Here is a 20,114-nt window from a genome sequence, read left to right on the forward strand (position 1 = left end):
TGGTATGTCCCACTTTTTCATATTGACTCTTTTGTAATTGGTAGCTTTAATTGATTTATCATAGTTACATGCACCAAAATATAATGAAAAGCTTTTGTTGCGTGCAATGCAGACAACTCAACCTTTACATAATTACAAGTAAAATCTGCAGAATGCTGGAGGAACTCAGCAGGCCAGACAGCATCCATTGAAAAGAGTACAATTGATGTTACGGGCCGAGACACTTCATCAGGACTAGGGAAAAAAAGATGGAGATTCAGAGTAAGAAAGTGGGAGTAGGTGAGAGGTGACACTGGGAGGGGGGTGAGGGTGAATTAAAGAGTTGGGAATTTGATTGGTGAAAGGGGTACAGGGCTAGAGAAGGGTGAGTCCAATAAGAGAAAACAGAAGGCCATGGAAGAAAGAAAAGTGGGGGAGGAGCACCAGAGGGAGGTGATGGGCTGGCAAGGAGATAAGATGAGAGAGGGAAAAGGGGATGGGAAATGGTGAGGCAGGGGGCATTACCGGAAGCTTGGGAAATCGATACTCAGGTTGGAGGTTACCCAGATTGAATATAAGGTGTTCCTCCAACCTGAGTGTGGCCTCGTCGCAACAGTAGAGGAGGCCATGGATTGATATATCAGAAAGGGGGTGGGAAATGGAATTAAAATGGGTGGCCACTGGGAGATCCTGCTTCTTCTGGCCAACGGAGTGTAAGTGCTGGACACAAAGGATTGTGGGATGGTCGGTGAGGCCAAGAGAAACTCTGGCCCTGCTGGGGTGGCGGGAGGATGGGGTGAGGGCAGATGTGCGCAAAATGGAAGAGATGCGATTGAGGGCAGCGTTGATGGTGGAGGAAGGGAAGCCCCTTTCTTTGAAGGAGGAGGACAACCCCATAGTTGTGGAATGAAAAGCCTCATCCTGAGAACAGATGCGGTGGAAACAGAGGAATTGACAGAAGGGGATGGTGTTTTTACAAGTAACAGGGTAGGAAGATGTATAGTCTAGGTAGCTATGAGAGTCAGTGGGTTTATAATAGACATCCCTAAGGACAGAGACAGGGAGATCAAGAAAGGAGAGGGAGGTGTCAGAAATGGACCAGGTAAGTTGAGGGCAGGGTGGAAGTTGGAAACAAGAATGAAGTTGATGAGTTTGGCATAGGTGCAGGAAGCAGCACCAATGTAGTCATCGATGTAGCATAGGAAAAGTTGGGGAGCGATACCAGTGTTGGCTTGGAATATAGACTGTTCCACATGGCCAACAAACAGGCAGGCATAGCTGGGACCCATGCGAGTGCCCAATGGCTACACCTTTTGTTTGAGGGAAGTGGGAGGAGCCGAAGGAGAAATTATTGAGAGTGAGGACAAGTTCCACCAGATGGAGGAGAGTGATGGTGGAGTGGAAGTGGTTATGTCTAGTGTCCAGAGAGAAATGGAGAGCTTTGAGTCCTCCTGGTGAGGATGGAGGTGTATAGGGACTGGACATAGTGAAAATAAGGTGCTCAGGGTTAGGGAACTTGAAATCATTGAAAAGATCCAGACCACGTGAAGTGTCACGGATGTAGCTAGGAAGGAACTGAACCAGGGGGACAAAACAGATTCAATGTATGCAGATATAAGTTCAGTGGGGCAGGAACAAAAAGAAACAATGGATTTACCTGGACAGGCAGGTTTGTGGATCATGGGTTGGAGGTAGAAACAGGAGGTGCGGGGTAAGTGAACTGTGAGATTGGTGGCATTGGATGGGAGATCCCAGAGTTAATGAGGTTGGTGTTGGTGTAGGTGATAATGGCCTGGTGCTTATTAGTGGGCTCTCGTTTGCAGGATAAGTAAGAGGAGATGTGTGACAGTTGTTGCCGCGCCTCGGCAAAGTCGAGGTCAGTCTGCCAGACTACTACAACACATCCCTTATCTGCAGGTTTCATGGTGAGGTTAGGATTAGTGCTGTGAGAGTGAGGAGCAGTGTGTTTGAGAGGAGTGAGGTTGGAATTGGAGAGAGGGATGGTGAAGTCAGGATGGCTGATGTCCCATTTGCAGTTAGCAATGAAAAGATCCAGAGTAGGATCTTACATAATTACTTTGAGGTTGTAAACAAAGGGGGCGGGGAGAATGCAGAATATGGTTTTAGAGTTCAGAGAAAGTGCAGTGCAGGTGGACAAATAATGTGGAAGTGCCATGATGGGCAGGCTGAGGGTTCAAGAGTTCTTCTTTAGCGTGAAAGAAGTCCACTCAAGAATCTGATAACAGTGGGATAGAGGTTGTCCTTGAGCCTGGTAGTGTATTCTCATGATTTTGTATCTTTTGCCTGTTTGGATTGGGGAGAAGAGAAAATGACCGGGTGAGAGAGGGTCTTTGAACACATTAGCTTCTTTCCACACAGCAGCAGAAAGTGTAGACACTGTTAATGAAGTTTATGTGATGAACTGGGCTGCATTCACAACTCTGCAGTTTCTTGTCATCATCATCATCGAGGTTTATTCTTTGCCCAAAAGAGGTTACAGTATATAAATCCAGTTCTTTTGAAATTTGTGGTATAGATCATCTTCAAAAGTTGAGATTGCTTTTGTCTATTCAAAAAGGTTTTCCTGCAAACTAGATACCTTTTCTGTACACGTATGATGTGTGAATGCATGGATGTCTGTGTACTATTATCAATTTATTATATTTCCTTAAGACATGGAAGGAGTTAGAATAATTTGACAATTCTACCCATTGATTCTCTGGTACCAGTCCCATCCCTCACATCTGTAATCTATTTTCTCTATCATGTACTTCAACTTCCCCTTGATTTTTCTGCCGCTCAGCTACACTGAAGGGTAATTTACAGTGGCCAGTTGATTTTCCAATGTAAACACGAGGAATTCTGCAGATGCTGGAAATTCAAGTAACACACATCAAAGTTGCTGGTGAATGCAGCAGGCCAGGCAGCATCTCTAGGAAGAGGTACAGTCGAAGTGTCGGGCCGAGACCCTTCGTCAGGACTAACTGAAGGAAGAGCTAGTAAGAGATTTAAAAGTGGGAGGGGGAGGGGGGAGATCCAAAATGATAGGAGAAGACAGGAGGGGGAGGGATGGAGCCAAGAGCTGGACAGGTGATTGGCAAAAGGGATATGAGAGGATCATGGGACAGCAGGCCCAGGGAAAAGGAAAGCGGGGGAGGGGGGACCCAGAGGATGGGCAAGGGGTATAGTCAGAGGGACAGAGGGAGAAAAAGGAGAGAGAGAGAAAGGATGTGTATATAAATAACGGATGGGGTACGACGGGGAGGTGGGGCATGAGCAGAAGTTAGAGAAGTCAGTGTTCATGCCATCAGGTTGGAGGCTACCCAGACGGAATATAAGGTGTTGTTCCTCCAACCTGAGTGTGGCTTCATCTTTACAGCAGAGGAGGCCATGGATAGACATATCAGAATGGGAATGGGATGTGGAATTAAAATGTATGGCCATTGGGAGATCCTGCTTTCTCTGGCGGACAGAGCGTAGGTGTTCAGCAAAACGATCTCCTAGTCTGCGTCGGGTCTCGCCAATATATGGAAGGCCATATCGGGAGCATCGAACGCAGTATATCACACCAGCCGACTCACAGGTAAAGTGTCGCCTCACCTGGAAGGACTGTCTGGGGCCCTGAATGGTGGTAAGGGAGGAAGTGTAAGGGCATGTGTAGCACTTGTTCCGCTTACAGAGATAAGTGCCAGGAGGGAGATCAGTGGGGAGGGATGGGGGGGACAAATGGACAAGGGAGTCGCGTAGGGAGCGATCCCTGCGGAAAGCAGAGAGGGGCGGGAGGGAAAGATGTGCTTAGTGGTGGGATCCTGTTGGAGGTGACAGAAGTTACGGAGAACAATATGTTGGACCCGGAGGCTAGTGGGGTGGCAGGTGAGGACCAGGGGAACCCTATTCCTAGTGGGATGGCGGGAGGATGGAGTGAGAGCAGATGTGCATGAAATGGGGGAAATGCATTTGAGAACAGAGCTGATGGTGGAGGAAGGGAAGCCCCTTTCTTTAAAAAAGGAGGACATCTCCCATGTCTTGGAATGAAAAGCCTCATCCTGAGAGAAAATGCGGCGGAGACGGAGGAATTGTGAGAAGGGGATGGCATTTTTGCAAGAGACAGGCTGAGAAGAGGAATAGTCCAGATAGCTGTGAGAGTCAGTAGGCTTATAGTAGACATCAGTAGATAAGCTGTCTCCAGAGATAGAGACAGAAAGATCTAGAAAGGGAGGGAGGTGTCGGAAATGGACCAGGTTATCTTGAGGGCAGGGTGAAAGTTGGAGGCAAAGTTAATGAAGTCAACGAGCTCAGCATGCGTGCAGGAAGCAGCCCCAATGCAGTCGTCGATGTAGCGAAGGAAAAGTGGGGGACAGATACCAGAATAGGCACGGAACATAGATTGTTCCACAAAGCCAACAAAAAGGCAGGCATAGCTAGGACCCATACGGGTGCCCATAGCTACACCTTTAGTTTGGAGGAAGTGGGAGAAGCCAAAGAAGAAATTATTGAGAGTAAGGACTAATTCCGCTAGACGGAGCAGAGTGGTGGTAGAGGGGAACTGATTAGGTCTGGAATCCAAAAAGAAGCGTAGAGCTTTGAGACCTTCCTGATGGGGGATGGAAGTATATAGGGACTGGACATCCATGGTGAAAATAAAGCGGTGGGGGCCAGGGAACTTAAAATCATCGAAAAGTTTAAGAGCGTGAGAAGTGTCACGAACATAGGTAGGAAGGGATTGAACAAGGGGGGATAAAACCGTGTCGAGGTATGCAGAAATGAGTTCGGAGGGGCAGGAGCAAGCTGAGACAATAGGTCTGCCAGGACAAGCAGGTTTGTGGATCTTGGGTAGGAGGTAGAAACAGAAAGTGCGAGGTGTGGGAACTGGTATGTTCCAAACCCATTCTGGTATCCGTCCCCCACTTTTCCTTCGCTACATCGACTACTGCATTGGCGCTGCTTCCTGCACGCATGCTGAGCTCGTTGACTTCATTAACTTTGCCTCCAACTTTCACTCTGCCCTCAAGTTTATCTGATCCATTTCCGACACCTCCCTCCCCTTTCGAGATCTTTCTGTCTCTGTCTCTGGAGACAGCTTATCTACTGATGTCTACTATAAGCCTACTGACTCTCACAGCTATCTGGACTATTCCTCTTCTCAGCCTATCTCTTGCAAAAATGCCATCCCCTTCTCGCAATTCCTCCGTCTCCGCCGCATCTGCTCTCAGGATGAGGCTTTTCATTCCAGGACGAGGGAGATGTCCTCCTTTTTTAAAGAAAGGGGCTTCCCTTCCTCCACCATCAACTCTGCTCTCAAACGCATCTCCCCCATTTCACACACATCTGCTCTCACTCCATCCTCCCGTCACCCCACTAGGAATAGGGTTCCCCTGGTCCTCACCTACCACCCCACCAGCCTCCGGGTCCAACATATTATTCTCCGTAACTTCCGTCACCTCCAACGGGATTCCACCACTAAGCACATCTTTCCCTCCCCGCCCCCCGCTTTCCGCAGGGATCGCTCCCTACGCGACTCCCTTGTCCATTTGTTTCCCCCCCATCCCTCCCCACTGATCTCCCTCCTGGCACTTATCTCTGTAAGCGGAACAAGTGCTACACATGCCCTTACACTTCCTCCCTTACCACCATTCAGGGCCCCAGACAGTCCTTCCAGGTGAGGCAACACTTCACCTGTGAGTCGGCTGGGGTGATATACTGCATTCGGTGCTCCCAATGTGGCCTTCTATATATTGGTGAGACCTGACGCAGACTGGGAGACCGCTTTGCTGAACACCTACGCTCTGTCCACCAGAGAAAGCAGGATCTCCCAGTGGCCACACATTTTAATTCCACATCCCATTCCCATTCTGACATGTCTATCCATGGCCTCTACTGTCAAGATGAAGCCACACTCAGGTTGGAGGAACAACACCTTATATTCCGTCTGGGTAGCCTCCAACCTGATGGCATGAACATTGACTTCTCTAACTTCCGCTAATGCCCCACCTCCCCCTCGTACCCCATCCATTAATTATATACACACATTCTTTCTCTCACTGTCCTTTTTCTCCCTCTGTCCCTCTGACTATACTCCTTGCCCATCCTCTGGGTTTCCCGCCCACTTGTCTTTCTCCCCGGACCTCCTGTCCCATGATCCTCTCATATCTCTTTTGCCAGTCACCTGTCCAGCTCTTGGCTCCATCCCTCCCCCTCCTGTCTTCTCCTATCATTTTGGATCTCCCTCTCCCCCTCCCACTTTCAAATCCCTTACTAGCTTTTCTTTCAGTTAGTCCTGACAAACGGTCTCGGCCCGAAACGTCGACTGTACCTCTTCCTAGAGATGCTGCCTGGCCTGCTGCGTTCACCAGCAACTTTGATGTGTGTTAGTTGGTTTTCCAGCACCTTTTCAGAATGTGCGAGGAAAATGGAGAGGAGTTCACACAGTCGCAGTGAGAACACGCAAGCTTTACTCAGACAGCCGGCGAAGTTCGGATTGAACTCTGCTCACTGGAGCCATTCTCCCTTCTCTTCAGCATTCTCACCACTTGCTGTTGGGTATCTCCAATCCTAACCCTCTGTCTGCTAGCCACCACATACAAGACAATTTACAAACTTCACCCAGCTGGAAACTCATGGAGAGAAGATCTTTGGGTGCTGTTGCACATGCAGAATCATTCTATTGCATTGGTGTGGTGTGAGGTAGAACTTGGCAACCCGCTTCTCTGCATCAGACTGCCACAGCCTCCAAGTCTGTAAGTCTGGAGGACAGGGCCTTTGCTGCATTTATTTTTAAAACTATTGTTATTCATTCTGAGATATTTTCTTCTTTTAAATTTAAAAAATGCCAACAATGCTTGTAGAAATGTATTATTAATACAAGTTTCAAGAAGGCAATTTAACCAGATGTGCAATATTTACATAGTATTGAATGAACAACTCCAAGTGCAAATATATCCATTTAAGGAGAGAAACTGCAAATCATGTCCTATCTCAACAACAGAATCATTCACGATTATGTCTTGGTGAGCATTTCCTTTATGTACACTGACTTAAATTCTGGCCACTTGCAAACTTACTCTTTATAGTCATTGAATTTCCTAACTTTCTTTGAGGAAAAAAAGTGGTATTTCTTTTGGTATGTCACAATTTTCTCTGTATTTTGAACTAAATTTATTTTATAGCTGAATGAAACATAAACAGTTTTCTGAAATTTGCTATAGAGATGCAATTTGAAAAGACAATTTCAATATCCATCAGATTATTCATTTAAGAATTCTTTTTCTCATCCTGAAATTGTCATCCTCTCATTCCCTCCTTGATTCATTCTCAGAAATCAGCTTTATCATGTATTTCTAGGCTCTAATTTTGACTACCAGAGTAAATTCAACTATCAGCTACTCACTTTCTAAAACATGCTCCCTCATCACTTTTATCTTGCTGCATCACACAAGTTAATGCCGCCCTAGATCCTACTATTTCCACAGGTTCAGAATTTGCTTCACTACGTTTTAGTGGTGCTAATGTAGCATTCTTTCTCATTCTAATCCATGAAGATTGAGACCATTAGTTGCAAGATTTGCAAAGCCCAATCTCTGTCTAATGCTTCACTCTTATTCCAATAATCCATCACTTGGCCTCATTGCCATAGCCCGTACACGTGGCTCTTGCAGGGATAAACATGGGATACAATCAGCATTCAGCCAGCCCTTGAGGAATTGTGCTGCTGTAAGGATTAGGGGTCAAAGGGACTTTAACAGGCTGCTGAGAACAGGAGGCATGCTTTTTGATCAAGAGAGCTATGAAGATGCTATCAGGATTGCAGTTGGGTCTACCTTGCAGTAAGTTGCAGTGAGGTCACTGTAAGGCTGCCTGAACTTTGGGGTGAACTACAAGGTGAGCCAATTTCCATGCAGTCCTCTCTCCCTGAGGATGATGCTTGACCAGCCCATTCTCACTAAATCTGTTTTAATAGGCACAGCACCATTATTTTTGAGTTATACTCACTGCTTTGCCTAATTTTGAAAATGAATTTGCAAGTTTACAAATATATCAAGTACCCTATCTTTTTATAAGAGTTAGCCGTTAGGTGAAAATGAGGGTGGTGGTGATTATTTTCACTGGATTTCCAGGTGGCTTAACATGCAGTAGAAGATTTACAGTAAGTATGTAGAAATATAATTTATTTTCATTAGCTAGGAAGAATCTCTGCCTGTGTGGGTTTCAATTAGTGGAAAGTAGTCTTGTCGTGAAAATTTTAGAGCTATGCAGTATTTATAATGTTAGTGTTATGTGGTTGGAAAACAGTCAATGTACAAGTGTCAGTATGTAGTACATGTGATAACTCTTGGTAGCAACGATCAGTGAAAGCTGCTTTCCATATTGACAGCATTGTTCAGCAACAACCTGGTAAATGTGTTCCAGCAACACAGTAGCTCATTATATGGTCTTGGCATGTTACCATCAACATAACCATAAATGTACTAACGGTTCACTGTAAAACAACAGCTGATGCAAATTTCTGCACAGCTCTTTGGGGAAAAGAGATTCCCTCAATATTGTATAAAAAATCTCCTTACTAGTAAATATAATTTAAAATTAGAACTCTTGTTCAGTCAGTATCTTTGGGCAGTGTGCACATTAACCATAAGCACCACGGGCTGTTTCTCTGTGTTATGATAGTGATCTATATTGAGGCCAGCAACCAGTTCTTCAGGAATTCATCCAAAATAAGACTTACAGTTTAGCTTTGTGGGTATACAGATAGATTAAGATGGGGTTAGGGATTGAAAATTAACCCACAAAATATTTGCCACTTCTTTGGGTAATACATCTTGAAGACTTCTTGCCATAGTCTTCGAATAATTCTACAGGGAGAACGCGCCTCAGCTGTTTCCTCTTCCTATTCTTTCTTGCCTCATTCTATTAATTGCTCTAATGTGACGGTTTGCATTAAAGAACCAGCCAAGAAAAACAAAAAAACCAAACAGTTATTGGGTTATTTTTAGTTTCTCAAAGGACAATCAGCACTTGACAGTGTTATTCTGTTTTCGTAATTGCAGGTATCAGTATTACCTTCAAGTAAAGAAAGATGTACTTGATGGAAGACTTCCCTGTACGTTGGAGCAAGGCATCAGGCTAGCTGGTTTAGCTGTGCAAGGTCAGTGTCTAATTGCAGAATTGCTGCCTTCCATTATTCATAGTGGCAGAACTGCTTTGTTCTCTGAAATGAATGCGATAAACTGAATTTTAATTCAACTACTTTACAATGTAGTCACCAAATCCCCTTTCCATTCATTTGCATTATCTCTGATGGCAACGGAGCTGGAGATCTGGCCGTGGATAAGTATTGTTTTAATGAAGACTGGAACTGACACTTTTGGCTGAGTTTTAAATCCCGAAGTGTTTGAGTTGATATTGTGGCAGAAGGTAAAATCTTCACAGTTTGAAAAGGGAGTGGAAGCTGTGCCAAGCCTACTTACATCTGGTTGCAGTGAGGTTGGGCTACTCCACTCATGAGAAGCACGTTGCTCTTAAGGTGTTATAATAAGGCTGCCTAATTTTAATTTAGCTGTTCTATGTTTAACCACTGCTAGGTACATTTCCCTGGCTTTGAAATGGGTTGGCTTCAAGGGGGAAGGTTGAGGTGAATTCATGATGTAAATATATGTGCATCATTTCTGCAGGCCAGAAGAATTGGTACCTCATGCTGACCTGCAAATGACCCTCTTGGTTTGACAGCTGTCTACTTAGTCATCAGTTTTTCTCGCTCTGTTCCAACTTTACCCCACCCAGCATACCTTCTGCCATTTAACTAGGATCTCCTAGATGGTAGGCCCATCCTTATGCAAACCACCATTGTACACCACAGTCCAAGGCTGCTGCTTCTCCAGCAATCCAAAACCCTTAGTCCTCCATGACATATACCTATTCTTGTCCGCTTCGACTGTTGTGGCGTGAATGAAATCACCAGAGAGACAGAGTTACTGGTAGATACAAAGCAGCTTCTTTATTCGACACAATACAAGGTACAGCAGGCATCATACCAACGGGAGACGATTTCGGTGGAAAGGTCTGCTAGCCCAATGTGGGCTTGATATTTATATGCTAGACACAAAAGGCAATCGTTATTTACAAAGTTATAGACAATGCATAGACATTGCTCCCTTTTGAAGTTACATACAAAACATCACATCTTCTGACTTCATCCTTTCCTCCTGACGCCAACATGTCTGGGTTGGTACTCACAGCCTTTAGGAGTGCAAGTCAAATCCACAATACATTTATTTGGTATTTTATGTGCTAACATAAGAGGACAATTAATATTTATAAAGTATGGATAAGGCTGTCTTCAAAACTACCTGTAAATTTCACACTTCCATCCGCAGCGTCTGGCTAGTATTTCGATATACACAGCTTTTAGGAAATGCATTGTTGTGAAGCCAATCCATAGTACTTAGTCAAACAGAAGGCTGGTGGCCAGAGTCATTTAAGTGTAACTGAATCATCTACCCAAAAACTCACTCTTTAGCATCAACCATTTGAAATAAGTCACCCATTTGAAAGGCGCTTTAGTCCAGAACACCCACTGAAAAATGCTCTACAGTTGAATTATCTAAATGAGATTTAGGAAACCATTATGTAGCCTTTCTCCAGGCTAAATTCTAGACCAACGTACACAAAATTCTGGAGGAACACAACAGGTCAGACAGCACTGATGGAGATGAATGAACTGTCGACGTTTTGGGCTGAAACACTTCATCGGGACTGGAAAGGAGTTATCCTTGCTGAAATTGGAGAGTGGTGGGGAGAGGTAAAAATTTGTGTGGTAGTGAGGTCCCATTGAAGATGGCAGAAGTTGAAGAGAATGATGTGCTGAATGCGTTGCTCATGGGATGGTAGACGAGGACACAAGGAACTCTCACCCTCTAACACCATCTTGCCCATTCGTCCCTCCCCACTAATCTTCCTAGCATTTACCCTGCAGGTGGAAGATGTACTACACCTGCCCATTCACTTCCTCCCTCACCTCCATTCAGGGCACCAAACAGTCCTTCCAGCTGAGGCAACACTTCACCTGCAAATCTGTTAGGGTCATCTACTGTATCCAGTGTTCCCAATGTGGCCTCTGTGTTGATGAGACCCAACATAGATTGGGGGAACTGCTTTGTCGAGCACCTTCACTCCATCTACAACATGCAGGATTTCTTGTTGGCCTATCATTTTAATTCCAATCCCCATTCATCATTGTGACATGGTGGCCTACTCCACTGCCACAATGAGGTGACTCTCAGGTTAGAGGAGCAACACCTCTTATTCCATCTGGGTAGCCTCCAGCCTGATTACATGAATATTGATTTCTCCAAATTCTTGGTGATTTTCTCCCCTTCCGTATTTCCTGTTCTTCAATTCCCTACACTGCCCCTCCCTGACCTCTTCCCTTCTTCTCACCTGCCTATCACTCCCCCACTGCCCCTCCTTCCCTCTCTTCCATAGTCCACTCTCCTCTCCTATCAGATTCCTTCTCTTCAACCCTCACCTTTTCTGCCTATCACTTTCGGGCTTGTGGTCCTTCTCCTTCCCCCATTATTCTGGCTTTTTCCTCCCTCCTTTCCAGCCCTGATGAAGGGCCTCAGCCTGAAATGTTGACTGTTTAATATTCATTTCTATAGCTGCTGCCTGACCCAAGTTCCTCCAGCAATTTGTGTGTTGTGCTTTAGATTTCCAGCATCTACGGAATCTCTTGTGTTTACGAATTCTAGGCCAATGCTACAGGTTCCAAACAGCATATTTAATCTTGTCAGTGGTATGAAATCAACCTGTTGCTCTCAATCGACAACAATCAGTCATGTATATAAGCAGAATGCGAACAACCGCATATGTGATACACTCTAATACATCTCTCCTGTCAGATTCCTTCCTCTCCTGACCTTTCCAACCCACCTGGCTTCACCTATCACCTAGCTATACTCCTTCCCCTTCCCCCACCTTTTTCTTCTGGCATTTTCCCCCTTCCTTTCTGGTCCTGAAGAAGGGTCTCATCCCAAAATGTCGACTGTTTGTTCATTTCCATGGATACTGCCTGACCTGCTGAGTTCCTCCAGCATTTTGTGTGTGTTGCCTCTAATACATTTTGCCATCTTTATGAACAGTACAATTTCTTTACGAACCTACACTGCGTGTGTGACTTTTTGATCATAAAGATGCTTGCTGTACCTGCGTGTGTACTTGAAGTTACATTCACGCTCCTGCTCTCATTTTCCTTTTTCCCTCTACCTTTCTTTCAAGTAACTTTGTAAAACAGGAAACCAGTGTTGACTTCTTTTTGTCTTACTACTTATTTCAATTGCTGAGGACCCCTTTTTAAATCTAGTCACCAGGTAACAAAATCGAAATGGAAATCTGAAAAAAGAAATAGAAAATGCTGGAAGACTCAGCATTCCCAGTTTTGATGAAGGGTTGCTGACTAGAAATGTTAATTCTATTCCTCTCTCCACAGATGCTTCTTGAGTTTTTGAATACTTTCAGCATTGTTTAATTCCATGGGTGCTGAATTTTCTGCTTTCTGGTCTCTAGTCTCAATAGTAAGACCAAACAATTTGTGACTGTAATGCACAGTTGGACATGAGGATAGTTTCTATAAGCATTTATAAACTGTCCATCTAACAAACCTGAGCAACCGGGTGATCCATTGCTGCCTTATTTAGATGGGGTCTGGAGACTAACTATCATGGGATTGCAATTAGCATGTGGTGTCCTCAGTCCGTAATCAGTGAAATGCACAGGAAATTCTGGAATATCAGGAAGCAAGTTTAATAACATTACAAGCACTTGAACCTTAAATTTCTCAAAAAGCAAACTAAATCAGTAACGGCATTGATGTTAATGATATTTGGAATTTACTTTGCCTTCCCTTTATTGGCAGATAAGCAAAATAATAGTTATAATCACAGCATAATCAGTTTCAAATATGAATTAACAAGCTGATTTGGTTTTCAAATATTGTTCTTCCATTTATTTGAATATTATTACAAAACCATTGATCTGAGTCTGGATAGGAGTAGAATTTTTGAATGAAATGCTGCTGACTATCTAGCAAGTCCTGCAATAATCTGCATGAGTTTGATTGGGCAATTTTAGTTATATAGTGGATTCTGGGTAATTGGTCCATTTGTCAAGCAGGGCAGTCACTTATTTGGGACAGCTCTTAAGGAACAAAAACTAATTAAGAAAAAAGCCAGGATTCCCTTCATTTCTTCAGGACATTATGCCACTTAATTCGGAGAGGAGACTGGCTGAACAGTTTTTAACTAGCGTCAGTCATGTGCAGCTGTGTGGCTGTCAGACACTACACCCAGCTTAGAGTGAGCTTTTTTTAAATAGCTTCAGTTATGTGATTTGTGTTCAAAAAGCAATTATTTTTGTCATTGATTGCTCTCGATAATTATTCCTGCTGAATAAATAATTTTAATTCAAAATCATTTTGCTTACTGCAATTTCAAGCATTCAGGCCTGGAGATGTCAGAAGTGGTTTGGAGTGAAAATGAAATGATTTCACTGCTTCAACATGTTGGGAATACAAATAATTTGGAAGGATCTATTGACAATCATCTTGAATGTTACAATGAAAATGAAGATTTGAAGGATACAATCATTGATTGCATTGTATGAAGGCAGTTCATTTTCTGCAAGAGGTGTATGGCTGATTTTGTTCATTGTGTACACACTGGGTGAATTCCTCCATTGATAACTGTTTGGAGCTAATGCACAGTTTTGTAGCATTGTAGTACTATTGGTAGTGTTCTAATATGTTCTGTATTTCATTTAAATACATAATTTGCTACTCAGTTTTTTTTATATGCCTTTTAAACTATTTCTATGAAACTTTGGGCTAATTGGTGCAGCCACTTAATTGGGTGAAAATGTACTGATCCCAATTAACCGGAATCCAGTGTATATTATTATCCTTAATGCCACCATCCACTGACAATCACAGATATAGAAAAGCCATTTCAATGAAGTAAAACTGATCGTAATTGGTACTTGGGCATCTTTTTCAGAGATAATTTACAGTTTAAATCTTATTTTCAGCATTTTCCAAGAATTAGATTTTATAGGCAAAGGATTAACTAGATAAGACTTTGAGAACACAATTTCTACATTTTCCATGCTAATGGAAATCCATTAATCATTAGAAAAGCTGAAGCTATAAACAAAACTCTGTTGCTGGTAGAGTATCTCTAACAGTGAAAGTGGTTTGGAGATTTGAGCATACAAGTTTAGCCTTACTTTCCATTGATAGCAGTACCTTGCAAGGCGAGCAATGAAGCCAAGCAAACGTGTGTCTAATGAAGTGCCTGTTGCATCACACTGCTGAGATAGGACATGCGGTTGATAGCTTGAGCAGTGTTTACATGTGTGTATGTATTTAACTCCATGGTTCCATTCTTATATATCCGGTTACACAGAAAGGATCACCTTGATTACCACTCCATTATGCACATTATTACTTTTAATGTCCCATGGGAACCTAATTTGGGCTCCCTCGTTTTCTCAGCTGCATGGTGTCTCCCAAGGATATCATCTGAACATCGTGTCCACTTTCACACATGGTGATGAAATTTAACTCCAGTCCATCACTGCCAACACTACTCTTGAACCATCTGCTCGCATCATATATAAGCAAAAGTCACTTCTGACTAAGTAATAGATGCAGGTATGAAAGTGATGAGTGCACTCACTGAACTGGATTCGACCAAATGGACCAAATCATTCTCAGGGCTGCAGGCTATGTATAACTGTGCGAAGCTCTGTAATTTCCTCTTTAAACTTCTTTGCACCTCTTGCTATCTTCAAGATGTCTCAAAATCTAGGTCTTTGAATAAACTTTCTATGATTCACTTTATGCGGATTTGGGGACAAATGTATACACCTGACTATGAATCACTCAGTTCCTCAAGCCTGTTCTGGTACTAAACGATGTATTACTGCTCAGTTTGTAACCTAAATTACACATTTCTCTGTTGTACACCACAGTCCACACCCATGATTACAAAGACTCTATCTACCTACGACTTTTAAAGATTTTTTTCAACACCACCTTTTGAGGAAGAGTTCCAAAGAGTCCTGATTTTCTGAGAAAAACATTCACCTAATCCTATTAAATGGGTAACTCCTTATTTTTAAACAGTGATGACTAGTTCTAGATTCACCCACATGAGGAAATAACTTCTCAATGTTCACCAAAACAAGATCCCTCAGGTTCCTTGTTTGATAATTTTCCTGTGAAGTGTCTTGGAATGTTTTCCTATGTTAAAAACACTGAAGTACAAGTTATCTTCACAATCCAGACTGACATTTTGATGGAGTTCTGAGGGAGTAACTATATGACATAGGAGCAGAATTAGGCGATTCTGGCCCACCTGATTCTGTTCCATCATTCCATCATGGCTGATCCATTTCCATCTCAACCCCACTCTCCTGCCTTCTTCCCGTAACCTTGATACCCTTACTAATCAAGAATCTATCAACCGCTGCTTCAAGTATACAAAATGACAGCCTCCACAGCAGTCTGTGGCAATGTAATCCACAGACTCACCACCCTCTGGCTAAAGAAATTCTTCCTCATCTCTGTTCTAAATGGACATCCCTCTATTCTGAGGCTGTGCCCTCTGGTCCTAGAAGTACCCACTACAGTCATCCTCTGCACATCCACTCTGTGTGGGCCGTTCAATATTCAATAGGTTTGGATGAGATCCCCTCTCGTTCTTCTCAACTCCCGCGAGTGCAGTACTAGAGCCATCAAATGCTCCTAATACATTAACCCCTTCAGTCCCCGATTCATTCTTGTGAACCTACTCTAGATCAACTCCGATACGAGCAAATCTTTTCTTAAGTAAAGGGACCAAAACTGCTCAAAATACTCCCAAGTGTGGTCTGCTCAGGTTTGGTTGTCTGCTAACTTCACTGCGATTTGCCACTATGTAATGGACTGAAACTATGGGCCTACTCCAGCTGCTTACATCTTTGGGTTTATGGACTCAATTCTGTTCTGAATGCTGATGCTTGCTTTATTGTTTGCATGATTTGATTTTTTTTTTTTTTCTCGCTGTGATTTGGGTGTTGGTCTTTTTTAAAACTGGGATCTTTTGGGTTTCTTGTTTTCTGGCTGCTGCCTGTAAGCAGATGAATCTCAAGGTTGATTAATTTATACATACTTTGATAATAAAATGTACCTTGACTTTGACCGATGTCCTATAAAGCCTCAGCATTACATCCTTGCTTTTATATTCAGAGTCCTCTCGAATGCTAACATTGCATTTTTCTTCCTTACCACTGACTCAACCAGCAAGTTAACCTTTAGGGAATCCTGCACAAAGACTCTCAAGTCCCTTTTCACATCTGATTTTTGAACTTTCTCTCTGTTTAAAAAAGATAGTCTAGTTTCATGACCAGGCACTTCCCAACACTATATTCCATCTGCCACTTCTTTCCCCATTCTCCTAATCTGTCTAAGTCCTTTGGCAGACTCCCTGCTTACTCAACACTACCTGCCCCTTCTCCTGTCTTTGTATCATCCTCAAACAGCCACAAAGTCATCAACTCCATCATCCAAGTCATTGACATATAACCTGAAAAGAAGTGTTCCCAACACTGACCCCTGCAAAACATCACGAGTCACTGGCAGGCAACCAGGAAAGATCCCCTTTATTCCCACTCTTTGCATCCTGCCTGTCAACCAATTATCTATCCATGCTAATATTTCTCCTGTAATACCACTGGCTCGTATCTTCTTAAGCAGCTTCATGTGCCTCAGCTTGGCAGTCCAAGTAAGCAACATCCATTGACTCTCCTTTGCCTATCCTGCCTGGTATTTCTTCAAAGAATTCCAGCGGATTTCCTCTGAAGGAAACCATGCTGACTTTGGCCTATTTTATCATGTACCTGCAAGTACCCCTGAAAGCTCATCCTTAATGATGGACTCCAACATCTTCCCCACCACTGAAGGCAGCCTAACTGGCCAATAATTTCCTTTCTTCTGCCTCCCTTCCTTCTTAAAGGGTGGAGTGACATTTGCAATTTTCCTGTCCCTCAGAAATATTCTATAAACTTGTGATTCTTGAAAAATCATTATCAGTGCCTCCACAATCTCTTCAGCTAACTCTTTCAGAACCCTGGTGTATAGTTAATCTGGTCCAGGTGAGTTAACCTCCTTCAGACCTTCCAGCTTCCCAAGCACCTTCTTAGTAATAGCGATGACACTCACTTCTGCCCCTTGACACACTCGAATTTCTGTCAAACTGCTCGAGTCTTCCAGAGTGAAGACTGATGCAAAATACTGATTAAATTTGTACGCCATTTCTTTGTCCCCCATTACTACCTCTCCAGTTGTCCAGTATCCACCCTCGCCTCTATATATCTGGAAAAAAATGTTGGTATCGTCTTTTATACTATTGGCTAGTGTACCTTCATATTTTATCTTTTCCCAGTTTTATGGCTTTTTTGCAGTTGTCCTCCGTTATTTTTAAAAAATCCTCCTAATTCTCTAACTTCCCACTAATATTTGCTATATTATATATGTATCCTCACATTTGCTTTTATGCTGTTATTGACTGCCCTTGTCAGTCGCTCATCCTCCCTTTAAAATACTTCTTTATCTTTAGGATTTACCTACCTAGCATTTTCTGAATTGCCCACAGAAGCTCCAGCCACTGCTGTTCTGTCATCATCCTACATAGTGTCCTTTTCCAACCGACTTTGGTTAGCTCGTCTCTCGTGCCTCTGTAATTCTCTGTACTTAATTGTGATAATGACTTCAGCTTTTCCCTCTCAACCTGCAAGGTGAATTCTATCATATTATGATCACTGTCTGAAAGGTTCTTGTACCTTAAGTTCTCAAATCAAATCTGGTTCATTACACAACACCCTATCCAGAATTGCCTTTTGACTAAAGCAGTGGTCCCCAACCACCAGGCCGCAAAGCATGTGCTACCGGGCCACGAGGAAACGATATGATTTGGCGATATGAAGCGATATGAGTGAGCTGCACCTTTTCCCATTTCCTGTCACGCCCACTGTTGAACTTTAATGCATGCAAGGTCATCAGTGACCCAAAACGTGCAAAGGAATGGGTCCATGACCTATTTGTGAATGTTTCCGGTGAATCTTCCATGTCAGCGCGGGAAAAAGATCAACTCCTCGAGCTTGCAAATAACGGTGGGCTGAAAAGTATGTTTGACATAACATCTCTGCTGGCATTCTGGATCAAAGTCAAGACTGAATATCCTGAGATAGCCACGAAAGCACTGAAAACGTTGCTTCCATTTCCAACATCATATCGCTGCGAAGCGGAGTTTTCTGCAATGAATGCAACGAAAATTAAATTGCAGAATAGACTGGACATAAGGAACCCCCTTCGAGTATCGCTGTCTCCCATCACCCCTCGATGGGACCGTCTTGTTGCAGGGAAACAAGCCCAGGGCTCCCACTGATTCAGCGATGTTGGTGTGTTGCAATGATTTTATATGTTCATACGAGGAAAATATGTGCTGTGTGTTTAATATCAAAACGTTACTTAAAATGTTAAGATGCTATTGACTTATAAGTGACTTATAATTCAGTGGTCCCCAACCTCCGGGCCACAAAGAATGCAGCGGTACAGCAGTGGCCGGGACGCACCCAGCACATCTTTAAGAAAAAAGCTGAAATAAACAAGCTAATTGATAAGGTGCAAAAAAGGTTGGGGACCCCTGCACTAAAGGGCTCAAACACAAGCTTCTCTTAAAAAACTATTTCGTAGGCATTCTACAAATTCCCTCTCTCGGGGTGCAGCATCAACCTGATTTTTCCAACCTATCTGCATATTGAAATCCCCCATGACTATTGCAACATTACCCTACTCTATTTACATCCCTGTCCTATCTCCCACTGTAACTTGAAGCCCACATCCTGGCTGTTGTTTGGCGGCCTGTATATTACTCCCATTAGTGTATTTTTACCCTTGCAATTTCTTAACTTTACCCAGACAGGTTCTATGTCTTCAGATCCTACGTCACCTCTTCCTAAGGATATGATTACATTTTTTTTAACCAACCGAGCTATTCCACCCACTCTGCCTACCTGTATCGTTGGACGTTAAGCTTCCAACTATGATTCTCTTTCATCCACAGCTCAGTGATGTCCACAGCATCATACCAGCCAATCTCTAAATATGCTTCAAGATCATCAGCCATATTCTGTATAGTGTGCATTCAAATATCACACCTTCAGTCTTGTATCCCTTTTCAATTTTGCCCTACCATCTGCCTGTCCTTCCTCACAGTCTCACTACACACTGCGTCAATTTGTATACCAACTGCCCTGTTCTCAGCCCTGTCACTCCAGTTCCCATCCCCCTGTCAAGTCAGTTTAAACCCTCCCCAACAGCTCCTGCAAACCTGCCTGCAAGGATATTGGTCCCCCTCAGTTTCAGGTGTAACCTGTCCTTTTTGTACAGGTCATACCTTCCCCAGAAGAGATCCCAATGATCCAGATACTTGAAACCCTGTCCCCAGCACCCATTCCTCAGCCACTCATTCATCCGCCAAATCATACTGTTCTTCACTGGCACAGGTAGCAATCCAGAGATTACTACCCTGAAGATCCTGATTTCAGCTTTCTACCTAACTTCCTGTATGCTCTCGTGAGGGCCTCATTACATTTCTACCGATGTCATCAGTACCAATATGTACCAGGACTTCTGACTGTTCCCTTTGGAATGCTGTGGCCCCGATCCGAGTCATCCCTGACACTGACACCTGGCCGGCAACATGCGTCTCTTTCACCTCCACAGAATCTCCTTTCTGCATGAACAAAGGTCTAGCTATTCAAATGAATTGTTATAAACAAGTTCATCTGCTCTCTCAAATGATATTAGAAGACCAGAGGCCACTGTTTAGGGCAGAGGTATTCTTGGTGTCTTTGCCAATATTGCTAAACAGTATCTGGTTCTGAAAGTGCAGAATGTGGGGGCTTGGTGATTCCAAGCTAGCTGCTGTCTTCTTACATTAGAGCAACGACTAAACTTTAAGGATTCCATTGCCTGTAAAGAATTTTGAATTGTCTCGAAAGGGACATAGAAAGTAAAAGAAAATGTTGATCTGCTTTTTTTACAC

General features: G+C 43.3%; 1 protein-coding gene across 4 annotated transcripts in view; it reads left to right on the top strand.

Moving 5' to 3' along the window:
* Positions 1 to 20,114, top strand: part of LOC134350514 (tyrosine-protein phosphatase non-receptor type 14-like) — a 263,210-nt gene that overhangs the window by 176,799 nt on the left and 66,297 nt on the right. For all 4 annotated transcript variants that reach the window (XM_063055788.1, XM_063055789.1, XM_063055787.1 and 1 more), the window contains one exon: positions 9,024 to 9,121. In XM_063055788.1, the coding sequence (XP_062911858.1) occupies positions 9,024 to 9,121 (98 nt within the window). The remainder of the gene's footprint in view (positions 1 to 9,023; positions 9,122 to 20,114) is intronic.

This window comes from Mobula hypostoma, chromosome 8, assembly GCF_963921235.1.
Source record: "Mobula hypostoma chromosome 8, sMobHyp1.1, whole genome shotgun sequence".
Taxonomy (NCBI): domain Eukaryota; kingdom Metazoa; phylum Chordata; class Chondrichthyes; order Myliobatiformes; family Myliobatidae; genus Mobula; species Mobula hypostoma.